General features: G+C 47.4%; 1 protein-coding gene across 1 annotated transcript in view; it reads right to left on the reverse strand.

Moving 5' to 3' along the window:
* Positions 1 to 13,959: 13,959 nt before the first annotated feature.
* The window catches only part of SMPD3 (sphingomyelin phosphodiesterase 3), a 57,586-nt gene continuing 52,355 nt past the window's right edge, over positions 13,960 to 19,190 (reverse strand). Inside the window, exon 7 of the mRNA XM_056862620.1 lies at positions 13,960 to 14,461. Coding sequence (XP_056718598.1) covers positions 14,360 to 14,461 — 102 coding nt within the window. The 3' untranslated portion in view covers positions 13,960 to 14,359. The remainder of the gene's footprint in view (positions 14,462 to 19,190) is intronic.

Genomic DNA, 19,190 nt, shown 5'->3' on the forward strand with positions numbered 1-19,190 from the left:
CAAACCCGGTTCTCCAGATTGGAGTCCACCACTCCTAACCATGCTGGAAGGTTGAGGAGGCAGTTCTCCCGCTGGAAACAAGGAGCTAGCCTAGTTCTCCCAGGGCAGAGAAGAGTGGGTCTGTCTGTCTGTCTGTCTCTCTCTCTCTCTCTCTCTCTCTCTAGCTGCTCAGGATTATTTTGAGGCAGGCGTTTTGGGCAATGAAAAAGAAGAGTTGGTTTTTATATGCCGACTTTCTCTGCCACTTAAGGGAGACTCAAACCGGCTTACAATCACAACAGACACCCTGTGAGGTTGGTGGGGCTGAGAGAGCAGGACTTGCCCAAGGTCAACCAGCTGGCTTTCGTGTGGAGGAGTGGGGAAATCAAACCCGGTTCTCCAGATCAGACTCCACCGCTCCAAACCACTGCTCTTAACCACTACACCATGCTGCTCCCCTCCTGAAGAGTTAATCTCCCCTCCCCATGGGAGTGGCTGTACCCAAGAGCAGATGTTCCAAAGGGACTTGGCATTGTACATAAAGCCTCTTTAAGCAGGTGCACCCCACGCTCATCATATCTCCCACCCAAAATTTAGTATAACAGACAGCTTGTTAGATTCACCTCCTGTTGTGTGCACTAAAGATTCTTGTATCAGCTGCTCATCACCTCTCTTTCCACACACCCGCACACAGCCAAAATCTTTAAATTTCATTGAGAGATCTTTGAATGTGCCTGACATGAGCCAAAGGGCCAGAGCATGCGTGTTGTAGCATGTTGCTGTCCGAGAGGAGCCTTTGCCAACCTGATTGGCTTGCTTGTACTTCCTTCCTGGGTTGTGCTGCAGCTGCAGATTTTAGTTCAGATTTCCCCATTGTTCAGGCGTTCTTGTGATTAGCAAGCAAGCTGTGGCGCTAACGGTGGAGTTATCAAGCATCTCTGGAGCACAGGCTAAGGCCGCTTGTCATAGGGCTTCAGTTGAGACGTGTTGAAGAAGCGGGATTCTGTTCCTTTAGAGAGCCACTAGAGGGTGCCAAAGCCTTTCCCCCTTTAACAACATCTGGGACGTGTTTCTGACCTTGACTGGCATCACAAAGGTTTTGTGCATGGGTTCCTTGTGGAGAAACACATGATAAAAATGTCTTAAAAATAGATCCAAAAAGTGGCTAGTGGTTGTGTAAGCCCGTGTAAGCCAATCCATGATGCACATGTATTCCTTTCCTTTTTTCATTGTGTGTGATGCGCGTGGCTGTCACTTGGAATTGGGTTGGCGTGGATCCGTTCCGCTAGCAGAGGCAGTTCCCTCTAGAGGGAGGAGCCTCTCGCATCAAGGGGGAAGATGCCTGTCGGAGGAAAGCAGCCCCATTAGTGGAACGGAACCACAGGATCCGACCCACTAACATTGTAAGCCAAACGAGTACAAAAAGAAGTTGGTTTTTATACCCCGCTTTCTCTACTGAAAGGAGTTTCAAAAGGGCTTACAATCACCTTCCTTTCCCCCCCCCACACACACAACAGACCCCTTGTGAGGTAGGGGCTGAAACAGTTCTGAGAGAGATGTGACTAGCCCAAGGTCACCCAGCTGGCTTCATGTGTAAGAGTGGGAAACCAACCCAGTCCACCAGATCAGAGTCCGCCACTCGTGGAGGAATCAAACCCGGTTCTTCAGGTTAGAGTCCACTGCTCCAAACCACTCCTAACCATGCTGGAAGGTTGAGGAGGCAGTTGTCCCACTGGAAACAAGGAGCTAGCCTAGTTCTCTCTCCTGGGGCAAAGAAGAGTGGGGGTGTGTGTGTCTGTCTGTGGTGGAGCAAGTGGGGCTTATTTGGACAGTTCTCTTGGATTTTCAACTTCTGGACAGCTGGTCAAGCTGTCCTCCAAGCATGACTCGTGGGATTGTTTTTGCACTGTCCGAAGAATCAGAGTCCGGAGAGAGAGGAGTTTGAGGAAGGGATAGAACAAAGGAGGTGAAAGAAGCTCTTGAAGAAAGACCCTTAACAGCCATCTGCCTGCTAGTGGGGTCTGGAAAGTAGAATCCGCTGGAGCTGTTCTAAGACATCGGTCTATAGAAGAGGAGTTGGTTTTTATACCCTACTTTTAGCTATCTTTAAGGAATACCAGGGTTGTTGTGCAGAGGAAGGCATTGGCAAACCACCTCTGTTAGTCTCTTGCCACGAAAACCCCAAAAGGGGTCGCCATAAGTCGGCTGTGACTTGAAGGCACTTTACACATGCACAAGGAGTCTCAAAGCATCTTACAATTACCTTCCCTTCACCTCCCCACAACAGACACCTTGTGAGATTGGTGGGGCTAAGAGAGTTCTGAGAAGGACTGTGGCTAGGCCAGGGTCACCCAGCAGCCTTCATGTGGAGGAGTGGGGAATCAACCCCAGTTCTCCAGATTTGAGTCCGCCGCCCTCAACCACTACGCCGTACTGACAAGGCCAGAGACTTCTGTGGCCTAGGTGCCAATTCTGGCAGAAGAACAAAGTTCCAGTCCTCACTCAACTGATGCTTTTTCTGGGAACCTGAAAACCATTCCTCAATGCCTGTTGCATCATCCCTGAGAAAAGAGCCCTGATAACCACAAGTCTCTCTTTTCTATTTCTTTCTTTTTCCTTCTTTTTATTTTCATTATTATTGTTTAGCCCTGATCTGGATAGCCTAGGCTAGCCCAATCTCCTCAGATCTCAGAAGCTAAGCCTCAGGCAAATGTGAAGAGAACTGGGTCCTTGAAGAGAACAAATGGTTGTGTCCAAGCAGGTCACCTTGGATTTGTGGCCTGTATATGTGGTTCAGCACTCAGGGCCACCAGGTGAAATCTGTGGGAATGACTTCATGGAGTCTTGGAGCTGGAATGACATCCAGAGGAAGTTTAGAACATGTATGGAAATTCCTGTGAAGACTGGCAAGGGCCCATCTTGAAGAGTTATAAGGAAGGAGAGGCTGATGGAGTCCAAATTTTCTCCTTGCAAGAGGAACTCAGTTCCTGCCAACCTGGCTATGAATATGCACTAAGGTACAGGATGCCTCTTGTCTTAGAGATGAAGATAAATATGTTTTGAAATGCACAGCAAATATATATTTCAAAAAACCCTGGAGAAGTAATCTACTTACTAAAATTTGTGTTTTGAAGCCTTTGGGCTAGGGACAGCATTTTAAAAAGATAAAATATAGAAACAAACATTTAACTTCTCAAATGGCTGTTGAGAAACTTCATGAACTCTCCTTTGTTTCTTTTTATTCCTTTTCAGCAATTCTTTTGTAAAAAAAGGAGTGTTTTGTGTTTGGCTTAGGGTTGCCAGGTCCCTCTTTGCCATCGGTGGGAGGTTTTTTGGAGCGTAGCCTGAGAAGGGTGGGGTTTGGGTAGGGAAGGGACTTCAATGCCATAGAGTCCAGTTGCCAAAGTGCCCATTTTCTCCAGATGAACTGATCTCTATCGGCTGGATAGAGTACCTGGAGGTTGGCAACCCTAGTTTGGCTCCACCTCCTGCAGTATCCATTTTAGGTTTGGCTCCTCCTCCCGCAGCAGCCATATTGATTGGTGCTCACCACCCCTTCTCAAAATTCCAAAGGTACCCACAGGCTCAGAAAGATGGGGAACCCCTGAGCTTATAGCATCATAATGCTGTAGCAGTATAGTGTTATAACATTACTACTAGTGATAAAACCCCTGACAAAAAGGGGGATATATGGAGGGGGGGAGATAAAGGTGGGTATGAGGTCATAGGAAAGAACCAAGGAATCCCTACGTGTGGATGCTCTGTTGCCAGTGCCAATGCTTCCACCTTGAGACTGCAAATGGAATCATCCCCATATAGGAAGTGAACTCTTTTCCCGTACCTTTCCCCCCGCAATCAAGAATTTCTTCCCCTGGCTGCTTCCCTTACAACTGGGAAAGGGGAAAATGCAGGCACACAAATCTGGTATGTATTCTACCCCCACCCACCCCCAAAAAGCAAACCTGTGTCATGAAACATGGAATAAGATTAAATTCCAGGACTCCAAATATGAAATGAAAGCACATGATCTGGGCATGACCTGATGCTATATTTACAGTCTTATCTGAAGCTCCATTTCAAAGCATTATGTTACCTTCCCTTTTCGCGCTCCAGCAGCATGTCCAGGAAGTCTTAAGTACCTAGGAACTGTTTTATGTTTTTTTTTTTTAATTCTGTGAACTTATCACGGCTAAATGAATGTCTTCTTCCCCAAGGTCCACCCTACCAAAAAACCGATAGCTAGGGAGGAGACAATGGGTAGGATCCAGTCTAAATGGGCAATCTTTACAGATTCCCCCCCCCCCCCGTTCCACTGCAGATCACCAGAGTTGCCAGGTCCCTCTTTGCTACCTGCGGTAGATTTTTGGGGCAGAGCCTGAGGAGGGTGGGGTTTGGGAAGGAGAAGGGTTTGAATGCCATAGAGTCCAATTGCCAAAGCGGCCGTTTTCTAAAGGTGAACTGATCTTTATTTTCTGGAGATCAGTTGTAATAGCAGGAGATCTCCAGGTAGTACCTGGAGGTTGGCAACCCTAGCAGATCCCCCATGTTTTTCTCTGGTTTCCCTAAGCCCCAAGAGCACTCTTTCACGGAGATTAGTGAGCTGCAGTGGAAGGGGGGGAGGCAAGAAAGTTCTATTCTGCTACTGGAAACTTTAGTCTGGCTCCAACCCAATATCTTGTCTCAAAAGATTAGTGTATGTGTGTGGGTGTATATATAAGCTCATTAAAAGAAATACATGTACTGTACTCGGTCTTATTAGCCTGGGTTTTATTGATTTCCTTTTGCTCCAAAGGGAAAAGTAGCAATGGGTCTGGCCTCGGTTTGCACTCGAGACTTCATATCAGCAACCCGTGGGAAAGCTCACGGAAAGGGGTAGACGGTCGAAACCTTTCGGCTTTGGTGTGTACGCCGCAGTCGATACAAACCCAACTCCGCTGAGCTTGTGTGCGTTCGATGGATGTCAGCTGACTTGGTATCCTGCAGCACTCATCAATCCATACTAACTAAGTTAATGGCTAACCAATAGAGGTGGCCAGATTTTTAGCTCAACAAAGGGATGCGTCAGCCTAGTAGAAGATTACTCGTCTTGAAGAGAGGAGACGAGTTCTCGTCTAAGACTCCAGATGAAGCTCAAATTGTAGCTTTGCTGTTGATTCCCATTAGGGATACAGGGGGGAGTCACATAATATACACCTCCAAAATGGGCACAACTCTTGGGTCTGGGGGAAGGGGTTTCTATTCATTTCAGCAGCTGCCTCGTATTGCAGAGTGTTATATCAATACAGAAGCGGATCAAGGACAGTGTGGCAGAGGAGAATTGTTAAAACTTGGCAGAACTGGCTGATTCTCTTCTGGAAATGGTTGAGTGAATGACAAGCAGCTACTGCCCAATCCAGACGCAGAGTGTGAGTTAGGGTTGCCAGGTCCCTCTTTGCCACCGGCAGGAGGTTTTTGGGGCAGAGCTTGAGGAGGGTGGGGTTTGGGGAGAGGATGGACTTCAATGCCGTAGAGTCTAATGGCCAAAGCGGCCATTTTCTCCAGGGTAACTGATCTCTATCTGCTGGAGATCAGTTGTAATAGCAGGAGATCTCCAGCTACTACCTGGAAGTTGGCAAACCTAGTGTGAGTGGTCCAACTCAGGACTCCTGACATTAGTTGTTGGAACAGCAAGGTGTTGACTTGGAGCCAGAGCCCCAAATGCAGATGGCAGAAGCATCACAACGGTCCTGCTGGATCAGGCCAACAATCCACAAAGACCAGCATCCTGGTCCATGCAGCATCCAGCCCAATGACCCCAAAAGGCCTTCAAGCAGGGCACTGAGGCTCAAACCTATCTCTGTGGTTGCCCCCACCTCCAGCACTGGCATTCAGAGGTGCACTCTTTTGGAACATTGAGCTTGCCATGGTTGCTTCCGCCTAAGCATGCTCCCCATGCTTCCCCCCCCCCCCAGCAGCCACTGAGGTGTGTGGCTTCCCCACAATATTATACAGTTGCCCATATTCTGACTTAGGGTTGCCAACCTCCAGGTACTAGCTGGAGATCTTCTGCTATTACAACTGATATCCAGCCAATAGAGATCAGTTCCCCTGGAGAAAACAGCTGCTTTGGTATGGCGTTGAAGTTCCTCCCCTCCCCAAACCCCGCCCTTCTCAGGCTCTGCCCCCAAATCCTCCCTCCGATGGTGAAGAGGGATTTGGCAACCCTATTCTGACTCCCCCCTCCAGACATGCTTTGGTATGATCGTTCCTGAAAGACCACCATCAAAACAGGTTTGGGAAGAGTGGGGGTGAAAAGGTGGACATTTCCACCCCTCTTCCCCCAACACGCATTTGGTACCAATTCCTCCCTGTTCTTCTCCCACAGTGTGTGTTCTGCCGCTTTAAAAATAACCAGTAGTAGATAGGGTTGCCAAATGCCGGGTGGTGGCAGGCAAAACCCTACCAATCCTCCCGGCTGCCTGCCAACCAGCTGAGGGTCAGCGGGCAACGTGTGCACATGCGCCTGCCAACTGCGTCACCTCACTTCCAGTTTACACCCGGAAGCGCTGCATCGCAAGGGGCCGTTTACCACTCAAACTCCCAGTTTGAGTAGTAAAAGGCCCCTTGCGATGCGGCGCTTCCGGGTGTAAATGCGTTGTGAGGGCCTTTTACCACTCAAACTGGTGGTAAACGGCCCCTTGCGATACGTTTACACCAGTTTGAGTGGTAAAGGCACCTTGCGATGCGGCACTTCCGGGTGAAAACCGGAAGTGACGCAATCGTGTTGGCACGGCTGTGCACATGCGATCTTGCCTCACCTCTGCCCCAAAAACCTCCCACTGGAGGAGAGCGGGGATCTGGCAACCCTAGTAGTAGAGCTACCACTATACACTATAGCTGTACACCCACTACTGTTTACAAACAAACAAAATCCTGCTGGGGTAGGGATACGGTTGCCAGGTCCCTCTTTGCCACTGGTGGGAGATTTTTGGGGCGGAGCCTGAGGAGAGCAGGGTTTGGGGAGGGACTTCAATGCCATAGAGTCCAATTGCCAAAGCGCCCATTTTCTCCAGGTGAGCTGATTATCACCTGGAGATCAGTTGTAATAGCAGGAGATATCATGGGGATATCCCCCAACTCTATGAAAAGTTGCCAGTCCCCCAGAGCGGCAGTCTGATGATTTAAAAAAAAAGAAAATGGATGTGGTCACTTCCTGAGTAAACCTGAAAGTGGCATTGCGCCTCTCTAGGGATCACCAAAAACTCTGTGGTTTATTATAGAGTTTCCGGTGATCCCTAGAGAGGACTGATATCACTTCTGGGAAAGTGCCCCCTATGTTCCCATCTGTACTGGGCTTGCAACCCAAATTCTATGGTATGTCACAGAGTCTCCCCTCCAAAGCTAATATTTCCTCCAGTAGACCGAATCTGGAGATGACTTATAATTCCAGAAGAACCCCTTGCCTCACCCTAATGGGTCCTTGAAACCTCCAGAGGTTTATTCCAAATAAGAGGTAATGTGGAAACAATAACTACAGTATCAAGAGTGAATCCCCCTCCCACTTTTTGCAGTAGAATCCTGTCCATAGAATCCAAGCAGAAGGTTTTTTTTTCAGCCTTATTTTTTTTATTATATCATTTGCATCATCCATTCATTCCTTTCAGCACCAATAAAAAGTGAGCGAGGAAAGAATTAGTTTCATTTGTCCAAAATACCTTTCCAAGGAGGAGTAAGCTGTTCATTTCTTTACACACAAAGAAATGGTTGGAACATCTTCATTTGGCTTTCCTACATGCCAGAAAGTTTTATGTGCTTACCATATAAAAACGTTTTTGTTATTTAAATACAGAAAAAAATCATTGAAATTAAAAAAAAGTTGTAGGCATTCTAAACCTATTAATACAATATTTATAAAGACAAAGATTCATAGGTTAAAATATGTGCAGGTTAAGATTGGAGGAATAATAATTAGTTTTAATTCATCTGTGTCGTCGATGAGATCTGTTAACGGGTGGTATTTTGACATCCGTGATTGAATTCTCCACTGTCCCCTCCTCCACCCAGTTGGACCCAGGCAGCGTCCCTTAACAGTGCACCTTGGACTGAAATGGATTGATTCCAACAGGCTGGCATTCCGACTAAGCCCGAATTATAGCTGACAGCCCTAAAATTGAAGGAGAATAGCTATCCATCAGCGACTCAGAGAACTGCTTTAAGTAGCACATGTAGATTGAGCATCCATCAGTGCTTCCTAGTGTTCAGCATATCTGGGGAGCCAGGGACAGTTCAAGAACACATTGCCCAGGGAAGCTCTGGAAACTTACATGATGAGGAGAGTTTTAAGGGATACTTGAAGTCTCCAGAGTTATGCAAATCCAGGGGGGGTCTATATATAAGAACTTCCTTGTTTGCATTAGATCAAGTGGCCAGCATTCTGGGTTGGATCCAGCCAGCTTTTTCACTCACTCTTGCCCAATTTCTCTTTCTTACTAAAGCTCTAGCCCCATGTGGCTTTTGTTCATGCATAGGGTTGTCATCCTCTAGGTACTAGCTGGAGAGCTCCTGCTATTACAACTGATCTCCAGCTGAGAAAATGGCCACTTTGGCAATTGGACTCTATGGCATTGAAGTCCCTCCCCTCCCCAAACCCCACCCTCATCAGCCTCTGCTCCAAAAACCTCCCGCTAGTAGCGAAGAGGGACCTGGCAACCCTATTCATGCAGGTTCCATGACCCCCAGGCTAGCCTTTTGGGTTTGCAAAGGGCACCTGCCTTTCACCAGCAAAAAAAATCCCTGGTTGGATCCAACCATCTGTTTCCAGCCAGACTTGGATGAGGGAGCGTACAAGCAAGAGCCCTTCCCGGGCGTGTTTAGTAATTGTGGCTGCCAATTGTGGCTACATGGTGCTCCCCAAGATTCTTTCAAAAAAGGGGATCACTCTTTCATCCCACCATTCAGGGCAGAAGTAGACTTTGGGAACAGTCTATCTTCTAATATTCAGGTTTGGCGCTCCTAGATCAAGTGACCTGGATCCTACACATTGCACCCCACTTTTCCCTTTTCCGCATGAAGGTAGCCTTCATGCACCTATTTAAGGTACAGCAAGCGTGTTGCCCAAGACAGCAAAGCTTTTTAGTCAAGGCCCTGAAGGAAGGCATAGCATGTTATCTTAAAGTGGCCTGCCTCCAGGTAATCTGAGATACATGATTCACAACCCCCCAAAAAGGATGCACACCTACAGGGCCTATGCCCTGACCTGGATGTCCCTGGCTACCCTGATCTTGGAAGCTAAGCAGGGTTATCCCTGGTTAGTGCTTGGATGGGAGACCACCAAGGAAGACCAGGCTTGCTATGCAGAGGCAGGCAATGGCAAACCACTTCTGTTCATCTTTTGCCTTGAAATCCCTATGGGATTGCTGTAAGATGGCTGCAACTTCATGGCACTTTCCACCACCACAGGGCCTATGGATGCTGCAAAATATTTGAAGTGCATGGTGCCGACATAGACGCATTCATCCTAGAAGGCTGCTGATCACTCTGGTGCTCTATGGCTCTGCCCTTTCTTGGTGTTGTATATGTGGCAGCTGTATCGGTCTTCTACCAATCCCACATATATCACATGGCCTTCGACTCATGGGGTTGGATCCAGCCAACTTTTTCATTCAGTCTCCCCCAATTCCCCTCCTTTTCTACAGCTTCCATTCCACATGCCTTTTGCCCATAAAGGTCTCATCATCCACTGCACAGATGTTTTATTTTCGGTGTGTCAAGTGGGTCTGTCTCCTCTGTTCTTCACCATCACAAAAATTGGTTGGATCTGACCCATGGTCCCTGAGAAAGCAAGGTTATCATTGACAATGGGTGGCTTTGAGGAGATATAAATGACTTTCTGTTCTTCTGTGTTTGATTCTCATAGTTAAAAAACCCCACAGTAGGGATGAAGCTAAATCTTCATAACATGGTTATGGGCTGGATCCAAGTAGCTTTTTCACGCAACCTTGTCCAGTTTCCCCTCCTTAGTACAGCCCCCAACCCACTTGGCTTTTGCACATGCAGATCCCAGGATCCCCAGCATAGCCATTTAGGGTGGGCAGAGGGGGACCTTCTTTTTCCTTTTCCACCAGCAGAAAAAACTAGTTGAATCCAACCCTAAGGGGTTATGCCACAAAGGCATCAACTGGAGTTCTTTTGCATTTCCAGTGTTAGCATGATAATTTCACACACATGACACATGTTCAAACCTTTAGCATTCCCATGTACTTAGTGAACCCTTGCCTTTTGGAGTGAGAACTCTGGACTTTTGCTGGGGACCCAACTCACAGGATGCGTGGTCTTGGGAACCAGTTCTTGAATACAAAATAAAGGCATGTGAACTCAGCGTGGTCATGCTTCTGCAATTTATGTGAACAGGGCAAGCAGAAAAGGTATGTCCCCTTTTTCGTTTTGAAAGAAAAACTCCACGTTATACCCATCATAAAGAACACTCTATATGCGTATCGGGTGCTTTCAAATTGGCTCTTGAGTTCTGAAGCTTCAATTCAAAGTAGTCGGTTCCTGGGCAAGAGCAACAACAACACACCTCTCAAAGTCTGCCTCTGTTTACAGGAGCTGGAAAATACATGGCCAGCCAAGCACTCAGCTCCATTTCTAGAGATTAACGTTTGGGTTAAAAACGGAAAGAAGAGCTCTGAACGACCCTTGTGGCACAGTGGATTCAGATGGGGGGTAGGTTATTTGGATGTGCTCCAGGAATGTGGCCTCATTTGACTTTGCTTCTCATTCATGCCATCGAAAATAAAACTGGGTTCAAAGACACAGAGCAACCCTACGTATAGAATCACAGAGTCATAGAGTTGGAAGGGACCACCAAGGCCATCTAGTCCAAACCCCTGCACAATGCAGGAAATTCACAACTACCTCTGCCCCACACCCCCAGTGACCCCTACTCCATGTCCAGAAGATGGCCAAGATGCCCTCCCTCTCATGACCTGCCTAAGGTCATAGAATCAGCATTGCTGACAGATGGCCAACTATGTAGAACTATGCCTTTCTTTTGGAGTCAATGCACTAAAATCCCACTGAAGTCAAAAGGCTTAGATGGTAGTAACTCTGTTTAGGACCACACGGTTAGCTGGGCACATGGTTATCAGAGTAGCACGTCACTTAGTAATTACAATGAGCAATAACGGTAAACAATTGGGCCATGGCTGCATTGGGATTTTCCTTTTTTAACTTTTTAAAGTATACATTAATACATTAACATTTTGATTTTAATATATGTTTTAATATATTTAATTGTTACCCCTATCCTGTTGTTACCCCATTCTCTGGAGCAAGGAAACCAGTTTCTTCCCATGGGCCCTCTAATGGTATTCCAACTTTGCAAAGCAGATCCAGGTATCAGAAGGCACAAGGTCAATGCAATAAAGCAGGCAAGGAATACAATTTCCCCTCCTAAATCCTTCTCCCCATCTTTGACCACAAAACTGTTTAAAGGTAACAGACAACGTCCGTTATGGCTAATCCAAAAGTAGTCCATTCTTTTTTTAAAAAAAAAAAGGATTAATTTTTCTACTGTTAAAAATGGAGAATCTCCAAGAACAATAAACTCAGGAAATTTACTTCAAAACTGACCCCATCCTCAAAATCTCAATGCATCTAAAATTGAGAATAATAAACTTGGTTCTCATTTTAAATAGCAAGAATTTACAGAAAGTTGAACCAAAAAAAAAAAAAAAGGAATTTAGACAGCCATTAGTTGCTTGTTTTTACTGTAAATAATATAGTATTGTTTGGCAGTCATTTGTACAGTTTTTACGTCTATACCACACAGTATGTCTATTGGAGCTACTGAGGGGGTCTCAGAGAATGCAGAGAGCAAACTGTCATTTACGCGGTTAGGAAAGCTATTAAAATGCTGCACCTTGAGTTAATATTAATATGAATGGCAGATATTCTAGGCAGTGATGGTGGGCTGCTGACACACTGTAATTCATACTGCTTTAAAATAATGGAAATAAAATACAAGCAAGATAGAAAATAGAAGCAATGCTTCAGATTATTAAAAAAAACCTCTCAGGTTTCTCTGGGTCTGTAAGTGAGTAAATGCTTTGCTTCACACACAAGTAGAGAAAGTTAGTGGAAATAAGGTTGTATGGTAGGATGGATCCTGTAACCCCCTTCACTAAATTTGATCCTATGATACTCTTATGCTAAGTATTCCTTCATGGGAGATAGCCTTCCTCCAATGGAGAAGGATTTTTTTTTTCTGATAAAGAAAGCCTTCCTCAGATGAAGAAAAGTCTTTCTTTATTGAAGGAAGTCTTTCTCCTGGAGGAAAATGTGGTGGAAAGGCATCATAAGAGGCATAAGATCTAACCATACATCTTTGCCTTTGAAAATGGAATCCTGCTCTGAAGGGAGGGATGGTTCTAATTTCCATGAGCTGGTGGCCATAAACCACCACCAGGTTTGGTACAGCTTGTTTAAGAAGCTGCAAACCAAACTAGTTTTCCGCAGGTGCGATTGGAAGCAGAAAAGCTGAGAGACGGGAAGGATGTGGAACTCAAAATTCATCTTTGTGGCTTCTGTGCAGTCCCATATGGGAACTGCCCATGCACAGGCCAGCCGGTCTGTGCATGCACAGTTCCCATGCGTGCCTGCACAGAAGACCACTCAACGAACAACAGTCGCAGGTAAGTGATCTCCCCTCCCCGAAAGTTCCTTCAAATTTCTCAACCAAGTAGAACTGTGACTAGCCCAATGTCACCCAGCAGGCTTCATGTGGAGGAGTGGGGAGTCAAACCTGGCTTTCCAGATTACAGCCCGCCGTTCTTAACCACTACACCACTCTGGCTATCCTTCCCATCATACCCTTCTCAATCCATTTAGTTATGCTCCCATTGTGTTTAATTTTTTCCAGAAATATTTGTTTCCCTACCAATCAGTTTTCACCTGTGTGCTGGTATTTTAACCCCTTTCCCCACCGGAAGAAGCAGAACACTCTTTCTGCTACAAAGCTGGCAGCATGTGGATCTTCTAATCATGGCCCGGGGCAAGAGTTTCCCAGCAAACAAATGTCAAATGATAAGCATAAGCGCTTCCTGTTCTTAAAGCGGCAGGCATGCCTTCCACAGCATCACTCTATGTCTGATACTCCATCCCACACAGCCAATTCCGTTGCCACCTGTACAGTGAAGGACCCCTTTTCTCCTATCCTGATTCTCCTCCTCCTCCAGTGAATGCAGCAACCATGTGGTGAGGACCAATGACATTGATTCTTCCCATGCAAATGATGCCCAGCCTCACGGTTCCGGCATCTGTCTGCTACCAGAGCAGTATGATAACAACCAATTTTTTGGGGGGGAAGGTCTCATGCTCCAGCAGTTAGGTAAGGACCAGCCTGTGTTGGTGGGGAATCTAGCAATTCAGACATTGCTAGAATCCTTGCGGCTGGGAAAGCATGGGTGGTGGAGTGCTAGCATGTGAGTGGGTGGAGTCAACCACAATGGGCCCTGCTAGAAACCAAGGGCCCTGGCAGAAGCCCCACTTCAGGGTATGCTGACACCCTGACTGCATAAAAAATGTATTGTTTCAACTTTACAGTTTCAATTGAGCGCCTGCAGGAAATACTCTGCTATTGTACAAATTGGACAGGTCACTTCTAGGGGACAAAATTGAATTCTACGCTCCACAGTACTGTGGTCTGGGCAGCTTGGATTCTGAATTCTCGCGGCGGTCCTTGTATTTCCCCCCTCCCCTCCCCTCCGCCAGTCCCTTCCTGACCGTTCCACCTCCACAGGGAGTGGCATGCAACGCGGATGCATGCTTCTGATGCAGGCATGCGACTACAACATTAACAGGCTACAAAATTAAAAAGAGAAATTAAGCATTTTTAGCTCGTTAAGGATATATAAAGAAATGATGCCAAAGCCCACTTCTGGAGCTGCACTAACACAGAGACGGATTACAAACTAAATTTGTGCTATATATAAGTATATATAAAAAAAAAAAAAACCAAGAGTTTAGTAAGAATGGCACTGGTTCAGAAGGAATCGGGACTTCTCGCTTGGTTCCTTTCAGTCCACAGTGAAAGTATAGAAATACAGGCCTGCCCGGTGGCCTGGGCAACTTGCGAAGCTTGTCTGTGGCTTGGCCCCCCACCTCCCCAAACCCCCCTCCCAGCCGTTCTTGCCTTCCCTTTTTAACATCCTCCTGTCTTGGTTGTGAATGGTGAGGAATGTCAAAAGCAGGTAGAGTCAATGGCCGCAGGGGAGCCCGAGTCAGGCCTGGACTGTCTGGTGGGGAAGGGGAGGGCGTCAGAAAACGTCACTCTTTGACCTGCATCTTGGTCACAAGTTTTGGAAGTTCCCTCTTCTAAATTCTTGGAAACGGTCCTTCTTTAAGGATCCTCCTCTCCTGTGGAGACCATCAGGCGCATGGCGACAGGCAGGTGATCTGTCAGACCAGCTAACTGGGTAATAAAGCTGAACTCTTCCACTTCCTGTGAAGAAAGGACAGAAGAAAAGCTTTTAGGCTTAGTAGAGGCAGAAGTATGTGATGCCACTTCCCCACTTTCTGATTTCAGCTTGCCCTTCACAAGGGCAGAAGCAAAACTGACGTAAAATAAATCCACTTTGCTGGGGGCAGATTCCTGATCTGGAAATAGGGTTGCGAGGTCCCACTTTGCCACCGGTGGGAGGTTTTTGGGGCGGAGCCTGAGGAGGATGGTGTTTGGAGAAAGGACTTCAATGCCATAGAGTCCAATTGCTAAAGCGGCCATTTTCTCCAGGTGAACTGATCTGTGTTGGCTGGAGATCAGTTGTAATAGCAGGAGATCTCTAGCTAGAACCTGGAGGGTGGCAACCCTATCTGGAAATCAGAATGTCAGCTATTCATTACTTCAGTCAAAATAAACCTTTGAAGTCAGGATCTATAAATTACAGTCAGTCTTCAATTAAAAAAAGAAATTCCAAATCAAGTTCGGCCTCCATGACTCTTAGGGTTGCCAGGTCCCCTCTTGGCATCGGTGGAAGCTTTTGGAGGACGGGGCCAGGGAAACCATACAGTTTTTTTTGGGGGGGGAGAATGCTAGAGCGTCCCGATTTTGATACTGGTGCTTCCGGGGCAAACCCGTAAGTGACGTCATCGTACCGTGTGCGGCCGTGCGCGTGTGGGATCACCGCCAACCAGAAGCAGCCTGACTTCTGCATCCAGCCTGGTTAATTGGTGGGCAATTGCCCACTGGAACCAGGCATATTCCCCCCTGCATCCCCCTGTAAAGCTAATGACACACACCCTGTGATATGGTGGCATGATGCTGTCTCTGCATTGTACAGTCTGCACACCTAGAAGTGGCAGCCACTGGCTAGTATGGGGAAATTTACAGATGGATGAGAGCTGTGGTGGTATGCAAGGTTCTGCCCTAGTGCTGCCAATTCTGGATTGAGAAATTCCTGAAGATATGGGTGGAGGGGTGAAGCCCGGAGGAGATGGTGTTTAGGGAAAGGAAGGAATCAGCAAGGATGTGATTCCATACAGTCCACACTCCAAAGCAGACATTTCCCCAAAAGGGAACCGATCTTTTCTGTCTGGAGATCTCCAGGCCTCACCTGGAATTTGGTAATCGGGCTGTCAATTCGGTTCGGTCCGAACTGAAAATCAACCGAATTTCCCCTGATTCGTTGCTTTTCTGTTCGGATGGATCCGAACTCAAAACTGGTGGGCAACCGGGGGGCCGAATTCAGCGAGTTCGGGAGTTCGCGAATAAATTCGGCCAATTCGGCCGTCAGTAAGCAGCATAACCGTCAGTAAGCAGCATTCTCCTCCCCCGGCAAATCGGTGGCCAAGCTGGGTCTTCTTCTGGCCAATCAGTCAGGATTGAGTACTGGAGGAATCAGCTGATGTGCGGCCCGGCCAGGGAGAGAGAGAGAGAGAGCGAAATCCTCGTGTGTGTGTGTGGGGTGCTTGTGCACATTCGCTCCTTTCTGTGGCTGCAGGGGGCGCATTTTTTGGGGTGCACACACAAAACTTTCACTGGAACTTCAGATGAAGCTTCTTAAGGTACCCCCCAAGTTTTGTAAACATTGGGTCAGGGGGTCCCGAGATATGGGCTCCCCCCTTTTTCTTTCCATGGCTGCTGGGGGCGCATTTTTGGGGGTACAAATCCCAAACTTTGAGCGGAGTTTCAGACCAGTGTTCTTAAGATACCCCCCAAGTTTTGTAAACATTGGGTCAGGGGGTCTCGAGATATGGGCTCTCCCCCTTTTCCCTCCCCCCCTTTTCCATTTATGTGGCTGCAGGGGGCGCTTTTTTGGGGATATAGCCCCCAAACTTTTAGCATAGCTTCAGTGAATTATTCTTAAGATACTACCCAAGTTTTGTAAAGATGGGTTCAGTGGGGGCAGAAATATCGCCTCCCCCCTTTTCTCTTTCCATGGCTGCAGGGGGCGCATTTTTGGGGGTGCAGACACAAAACTTTCACTGGAACTTTAGATTAAGCTTCTTAAGGAACCCCCCAAGTTTTGTGAACATTGGGTCAGGGGGTCCCGAGATATGGGCTTTCCCCTTTCCCCTTTCCCCTATTGGGATGAATGGGGCAGCCGATCCGATCCTGTGTGCATCTCCTCTCCAGAGCAAAACGTTCCGTGCCTAATTGGAATCATCTTGGATTACAGCCCGTCCTGATGGAACAGAAGACAGCCACAGTAAGACCCCTTTGGGGGCTTTAATCTATAATTTTTCTCCTGTGTATGTGTGTGTGTGTGTGGGGGAAAGCAGAGTCTGTGTGTGTGTGGGGAGGGAGCAGTTTCTGTGGGTGGGGGGGAAGCCAAAGGGGGCTTTCGTCGGTTCTGCCTGGGGTGTGTGTTCCCCCTCAAGTCTCTCGCTCCCTGGTTTGAGGGGGGAGGTTTCAGTTGTGTGTTGCAAAGGTGTTGTTTAACAAGGTTGTGTTTGCAGTTGTTTTGCTAATTTCTCCGCTGTTGTCGGGCTGGGAGCTTTGTGCGTGGGCGGCAAGCTCTGCTGAGAGATGCACAACATTAAGGGTGGGGGGGACCCCTTTCAGGGCTCATATCTCAGCCCCCCCTGACCCTATCTTTACAAAACTTGGGGAGTCTTTCAATAAACGTCCTTTGAAGCTCTGCCAAAAGTTTGGGACCTCTAAGCCCAAAAATGCCCCCCCCAGAGCCGCGGAAAGGCGCGGTTGTGTTTTTAATGGCTTTATTCGGCCGAATTTGTTTCCGAACTTTGAATTCCCGCCGAATTGAACGGATCCGAAGTGGGGGAGTTCGGACTTCGGCACGTACCGAATTCACAAGGGCCAAATTCGGCCGAATCCGAACTGTACCGAATTTTTTTTTGACAGCCCTATTTGGTAACCCTATCCTGCCTACTTTGACACCATTTCCCTCCCACCATACCCTCCCAGCTGCCATTTCCCACCCCCAAAGCTACCATAAGACTTTGGGAGGGCTCTAAAAAATCATGGTAGTTGCTACAGCACTATAGACTGCTATATTCGTTAAAATATTTATATCCTCATAGGTCAAGGCTATAGCGACTACCAATTTTTTAGAAAGCACCCCCCCCCCAAACCTTCTGGTGGTACAGTGGTTGGGGGGGATGCAGGGGAAATAACAGCGAATAGAGGAAAGTGTACAGAAAACTCCTCTGCAGCAGCTATGTCACATTGTGAATGGCTCTGCTTTCACAGCAGCTATGAATGCAAATAAAGGAAGCCACAGCCTTCAATTTGCAAGATCTGAGCAAGGCTGTCAAAGACAGGACATTTTGGAGGACTATCATTCATAGGGTCGCCATGAGTCGGAAGCGACTTGACGGCACTTAATACACACACACATGCATGCAAAATGGAGAATCCTTGTAATGAATGAAACTGAAAGCACAACCATGGTGGCATTGTTTCTCATTTTCTTCATTTCTCCTCCTAACACAGAGAGATAGAGAAAGATCAGGAGAAACATTTTTCGCCCAACCACATGTTTGCACCAGGACTGCCTTCTGCTTTCTTCTTGGAAAACAGCAGGTCACCAGGAACTGTGGCAAGCACGTCAATCATTGGCTAGAACAATTGGAGGCTGCAGAGGATTTGTTCCTTGCTGAATGACAGGGCAGAATCCTGCCTGCCTATTTTCCCCTGAAAATTGGAATCCAGGCCAGGTAATGGCCCAGATAGGTACTGAGTAGCATGCCCAGTATCTGGCCCCAACCCAGGTCCCAAGTAGACATTACATGTAACTGGGGCTGTGCATATTGGAAAACTCGAACCGAAAATAAACCCGAAAGAGGCCTTTTTGGCATTTTCGGGTATAATTTAAGCCAAATATTAAAACTTCGAATCAAAGCCGATCACCAAAAAAGCCAAATAGGTATTCAGCTTTTTTCAGTTTTGGCTTTCCTCAGCTTTTTCCTATGGGAATTTTTTTTTAATGAGCTCTTGGGGGGGGATTTTTTGAGGGAGTCACCAAATTTGCAGTGTAGCTGCCAGGGGGAGATTTTTCATGGAGCTTTGCAGCGGTTTCACAGCTGGTTTGCGTTGCTGCAAATTTTTGGTTATTCATGGCTGCTCCGATTTTTTTCGGATTGAGCAATAAAAGCCGCATTATAACCGGGGCAAGTCAAACCACTTTTGCGCCGTTCTTTCCTGTTGCTGCGCAGTTTTTGGCTCGGAGCTCCATGAAAAAAACTGCCTTTGTTCCTTGGTTTGGAACAATTGTCCCTGCCCATGCCGGCTAATTTCTCCTCCCCCAAGAACGGCGATTGGCTGGGGGAGTTTCGCGCTCGGACAAGAATACAGCCCCTTTTGCTTCCCTGCCCCTTGCCTGGGATGGGCCTTGGAGCTGGGCCCACACCTCCAAGCCCAGGGGGACGTCAGATGGACAGCTCCAGGGGGACACCAGTGGGGCCACGCCATGTGCACCTCGCGCGCTGGGGGTGGTGGTGGCGGCAGCTTGGTCTAGGGCAGCTGGACCCATGGGGGGATGTTCAAGGGAAGGGGCTGTTGGCCCCTCTACCCCAGCGGGGTTTTTCCTTGGATTTGCTGCTCTCTAGATGCACCCTTTCCCCATCCAAATTCTCAAAACTCAACAATCAGCCCCCAAGAAGAGTTTTGAGAATTAGGATGGGGAAAATGTGCATCTAGAGAGCGGCAATTCCAAGGCACACCTCTTGAAGCGGCACAGGTTGGAGCTGCTCCATTCCCACTTTCAGCTAAA

This window comes from Euleptes europaea, chromosome 17 (genome assembly GCF_029931775.1).
Source record: "Euleptes europaea isolate rEulEur1 chromosome 17, rEulEur1.hap1, whole genome shotgun sequence".
Taxonomy (NCBI): Eukaryota; Metazoa; Chordata; class Lepidosauria; order Squamata; family Sphaerodactylidae; genus Euleptes; species Euleptes europaea.